Source organism: Mastomys coucha, unplaced genomic scaffold (genome assembly GCF_008632895.1).
Source record: "Mastomys coucha isolate ucsf_1 unplaced genomic scaffold, UCSF_Mcou_1 pScaffold21, whole genome shotgun sequence".
NCBI classification, from domain to species: domain Eukaryota; kingdom Metazoa; phylum Chordata; class Mammalia; order Rodentia; family Muridae; genus Mastomys; species Mastomys coucha.
Genome location: NW_022196904.1, coordinates 9638366 through 9643689, shown reverse-complemented (window position 1 = coordinate 9643689; position 5324 = coordinate 9638366). Strand labels below are relative to the sequence as shown.

General features: G+C 43.4%; 1 protein-coding gene across 3 annotated transcripts in view; it reads left to right on the top strand.

The window, feature by feature from the left end:
* Slc27a5 (solute carrier family 27 member 5) overlaps positions 1-5324 on the top strand; it is a 19987-nt gene that overhangs the window by 12956 nt on the left and 1707 nt on the right. For all 3 annotated transcript variants that reach the window (XM_031385377.1, XM_031385376.1, XM_031385378.1), the window contains 3 exons: positions 1386-1510; positions 4177-4371; positions 4458-4548. In XM_031385377.1, the coding sequence (XP_031241237.1) occupies positions 1386-1510; positions 4177-4371; positions 4458-4548 (411 nt within the window). The remainder of the gene's footprint in view (positions 1-1385; positions 1511-4176; positions 4372-4457; positions 4549-5324) is intronic.

The following is a 5324-nucleotide window of genomic DNA, read 5'->3' as shown; positions in this document are numbered from 1 at the left end:
GCTGTTATATTTATTTATTTATTTATTTTTCGAGACTGGGTTTTTCTGTGTAGCCTTGGCTATCCTGGAACTCACTCTGTAGACCAGGCTGGCCTTGAACTCAGAAATCCACCCGCCTCTGCCTCCCAAGTGCTGGGATTAAAGGCATGCGCCACCACCGCCCGGCATCTTTATTCTTATAGATGCATTCAGTATGCGTCTGTAATGAAAACTGATACCTATTAAAATTAATAGTGTAATGGCTACATAGTGAGACCCCATCTTTCTAGAAAAATAAGTAAATAAAGTATCTCAAGCTGGGCATGGTGGTTAAGATCTGTAATTCAGCTCTTGGAAGGTATAATCAGGATGATCAGAGGTTTGAGGTCACCATAGGCTGTTTACCAATAGTGTATACCTGGCTGTAATTTTTTGTTTTTGTTTGTTTGTTTTTTGTTTGTTTGTTTTGTTTTGTTTTAATAGTGACCTTTTGATATTATTTGATACCTACACCTTGTCAGACTTTCCAAGTTCTGTAATAAATTACATTTTCTTGCCGGGCAGTGGTGGTGCACTCCTTTAATCCCAGTACTTGGGAGGCAGAGGCAGGAGGATTTCTGAGTTCGAGGCCCGCCTGGTCTACAGAGAGAGTTCCAGGACAGCCAGGGCTATACAGAGAAACCCTGTCTCAAAAAACCAAAAAAAAAAAAAAAGTCATTGTTTTTTACTGGTGACCAATATCTATAAGCTCAATACAACACTCAGTAGGCAGAAGATGGAGAACCACTGCAGTTCAAGTTCAGCCTGATCTATATACATAGCAAGGTCTAAGTCAACCATGGCTAGTAACTCAGTAGTTAAGATCACTTGCTGTTCTTGCAGAGAACCCAGGTTTGGTTCCCAGCACCAATATCATAGGACTCCCAATCACCTGTCACTCTAGCTCTAGGATGTCTGACACCTTCTTCTGACTTCTACTATGTGTAACACACACACACACACACAGAGAGAGGGGGGGCATGCTGATATACACATAAAAAACAAATCTTTCATAAAAAATCAAAACAGGACAAAAATAAAACGTCTTCTAGAGGCTAGTATAGTTTATTTTTTGTGTAGGGTTAAGGATGGAGCCTAGGACGGTGTACATGCTAGGCTCTGCTCTAGTGAATTCAGGACAAGTGCTCTACTATTAAGCAACACCCCCCAGCCCCTCTCTGGGAGATTTTAGGCAAAAGCTGTACCACTGAGCCCAACTCATAGCACCTCACTGGTGAACTTTAGGTGTGTGTTGGTCAATGCCAAAGAATGTGTCATTATTTTGCATTGAAATACCACAACCAGGTAATCACATAGTTTCTCACAGCAACATGGAACATTATCATCCATTTTTTTTTCCCTACCAGGAGCCACCTGTGTCCTGGCCCCCAAATTCTCTGCCTCCCGATACTGGGCTGAGTGCCGGCAGCATGGTGTGACAGTGATCATGTATGTGGGCGAAATCATGCGATACTTGTGTAAAGTCCCTGAGGTAAGGCTCTAAAATTAACTCTCCAAAGTGAAACTCATAGGCCTGGAGCCCCAGATGACTTTCCAAAGTTATCAGATAAAGATTTAGGTAAGGAGTGAAGACATTGACTCAGAAATAGAATATAGACTTAGCCTGTGTGAGACCCAACATCCAAGACGGAAAGACTAAGCTATGGGTCTCAAGCAAGGTCACTCCTTAGCTACACAGAAAGGTGAATGTTAGCCTGGGCTACACTGAGTAGCTCTGATATAGCAAGATATAGCTTCTTGATATGGCTCTGACTATATCAAGACAGAGTCTCACAGGACATGTTTTAAACACTTTCCACATTTTCTAGTGGGCTGCTTTGATAGTTAGTCACCTGGGCTGGTATGTGTTAGATTCCTTTTGTTGTAAAGTACAAAAACAACCTAAGGAATAAAAGTTTTGTTTAGCTCATAATTCTTGGTTGTAGAAGCTTATCATACCACACCCACAGTCAACAACCTCAAGGAATGAATGCATGCATGCTAATACCCTTCTTTGATGTTTCTCCTTCACTCAGTCCAGCCTATAAAATTACACTACCCACATCTACAGTGGGTCTTCCAAAGTCAGTCTGTCACAGGCATACCACAGACCAATCCAACTTACATAATCCTTTACTGAGACTCCCTCCACTGGTGACTCTAGATTGTGCCAAGATGTCAAACTATCATATCAGGTAACTGAACCTTGTCCAGTTTCAGTGGCTTCATTTGGAAAACATAGATAAGAACAGTCCCAATCTGGACCTTACCCAGCCCTGGATCTCAGTTTACAAATAAAACTACTAATGATAAATCCTGGGGGAAAAAAAAAGAATACCGGGGCTGGAGAGATGGCTCAGCAGTTAAGAGCACAGACTGCTCTACATGAAGGTCCTGAATTCAAATCCCAGCAACCACGTGGTGGCTCACAACCACCCATAATGAGATCTGATGCCCTCTTCTGGTGCGTCTGAAGACAGCTACAATGTACTTAATAATAAATAAATCTTAAAAAAAAAAAAAAAAGTACCTCCTACCTGAAGAGGGCGCTATAAACATGAAATGAAATACCTAGAACAATGTGGCTCAGGATAAACACACTAGATGTGAGATGCTCTTCTTCTTTTTTTTTTTTTAAATTTATTTATTTATTATATGAAAGCACACTGTAGCTGTCTTCAGACACACCACAGGGCATCAGATCTCATTACCGATGGTTGTAAGCCACCACGTGGTTGCTGGGATTTGAACTCAGGACCTTCAGAAGAGCAGTCAGTGCTCTTAACCACTGAGCCATCTCTCCAGCCCCTCCCCTTTTTTAAAAGATTTATTTTATTTATTTTATATGTATGAGTACACTGTAGCTGTACAGATAGCTGTTAGCCATCATGTATGTGGCTGCTGTTGAACTCAGGACCTCTGCTGGCCCTGCTCTCTCCAGCCCTGCTCGCTCTGGCATAATTTACTGCAGCTGTCTTCAGAAGAGGGCGTCCGATCTCATTATAGGTGGTTGTGAGCCACCATGTGGTTGCTGAGAACTGAACTCAGGACCTCAGAAGAGCAGTCAGTGCTCTTACCCGCTGAGCCATCTCACCAGCCCGAGATGCTCTTATTCTTATAGCACAATGAACTGTGGTCCCTAGGAAACTGTCTCTGGGCAATACACCCCCTCCCCCAGTCTCTCCCTACCTCTTCAGGTTCAAATCAAAAGCCCTGTGAAACTCCTTCCCAGGAAAGTACATTCCATAGGTAACACTTCAAGATAAGGTTTCAAGTAATTCCCAGGTTCACCTATAGAATGAACATCACCACCCAACAGAAATGTTCATAGATAATGTCTCCAAGTAACACTCTCCTACTCCAGGTGTTGTCAGATGATCAGAAGTTTGCCTGACATTAAGATCATATTAGTTTGTCATCCTGGCACAATCTAGTCACCTGTGGAGAGTCTCAATGAAGGATTGTAGGTTAGATTAGCCTGTGGCATGCATGTGAGAGATTGACTTTGGAAGACCCATCCTGAGTGTAGGTGGTATAATTTTATATGGCCCAGATACTCCAGTTCCTCCTAGCTAAGTAACTCTGCAGATAAAAGTTACTCCAAGCAACTTTTTCTAGGCAAAACTCCCTTATAATGTCTGCAGGGATACTTTAGATAAAGACTCCAATAATTTTTTTCTTTTTCTTTCTTTTTTTTTTTTTTTTTTTTTTTTTTTTTTTTTTTTTTTTGAGACAGGGTTTCTCTGTGTAGCCCTGGCTGCCCTGGAACTCACTCTGTAGACCAGGCTGGCCTCGAACTCAGAAATCCACCTGCCTCCGAAGTGCTGGGATTAAAGGCGTGCGCCACCAGTTTTTTTTTTTTCCCTGAGATAGGGTTTTCCCTATATAGTCCAAACTGGCTATGTGGCTCATTTTGAGATCCAACTAATAATCCTCCTACCTCAGTTTCCTAAGTGCAGGGATTCTAGGCATTCCTGGCACCCATGTCTAACTGTTCTTAAACACCACAGGGAGATGCTCTAAGTATAGGTCTCATCACCACTTCCCAGGTATTTCCCAATTTAACATCTAAACTACCTTCTTCAGAAAGAATTCCTAGCCATACCCTACCCCCACCCCGGGCTCCACCTTCCGACCCTTCTTGGGATGTCCCTGCAGCAACCAGAAGACAAAATACATACAGTGCGCTTGGCAATGGGCAACGGACTTCGGGCAAATGTGTGGGAAAACTTCCAGCAACGCTTCGGTCCCATTCGGATCTTGGAATTCTATGGATCCACAGAGGGCAACTCTGGCTTCATGAACTATGCGGAACGCTGTGGGGCTGTGGGCAAGACCAGCTCCTTCCTGCGAGTGAGTGGCCAGGATTCCAAGTGTGATGGTGGTTCTGAGGCTGAGCCCCCAGGACCTTTGCCAATGCTTCCCACCCTCTTTCCCAGATGCTGATTCCCTTTGAGCTTGTACAGTTTGACCTAGATACAGCAGAGCCTGTGAGGGACAAACAAGGGTTTTGCATCCCCGTGGAGCCAGGTAAGGAAGTTAGGAAGCCTTCTTTGGATGTGTGAGGGAGGGGTAGTCACTTTTACTTCCTTGGCTGGGACAAGCTGCCCAAAGTCCTTTTATTATTTTTTTCTTCAGATTTTTGGTATAAAATCTCATATAGCCGAAGCTGGTCTTAATCCTCCTGCCTCCACTCCACTTCCCAAATGTGAAGGGATTACAGGAGTGTCACTGCCCTGGGGTCCAAAGTCTTAATATTGGTGATAAGTGGTGGTGTCTGCCACCCTCACCTTGAACTTTAAGCCTATCTGACCATTACCTGGGATTTTGGCTCTGCCCAACTCCCATTTTGTCGATGTGTGTCTGTTGGTTTTCTTGAGCTTTCTATAGGGGCCATAAACTTCTGGATAGCAGTTGCTTCTTGTACCTTCTCTCCTGGGGGTTTTGCAAGGTCTCAGGTATGTCTTTCTTCCAACCCCTACTTGCCAGTTCATTATCCTTGCTTTGTTTCCTCATGAATACCTGGATGTTACTACTTCCTCTCTCTTTCAGAACTATTTGATTTCCTGAAATTTTCTGTCCTCTTCTTGGTGTCGTGGTTTCTTTTGCCTTAAGTCTGAGTGTCTCCCATCAATGTGCCTTTAAATTTTTTATTTTATGTATATGAGTGTTTGCCTGCATTTATGTATGTGCCTGGTATGTTCTTGGTGCCTGAGAAAGGCAGAAGAGGGTGTCGAATGCCCTAGAAGTAGAGCTACAGGATTGCAAGCCACCATGTGGATGGTAGGAACTGAGGTTTTTTTTTT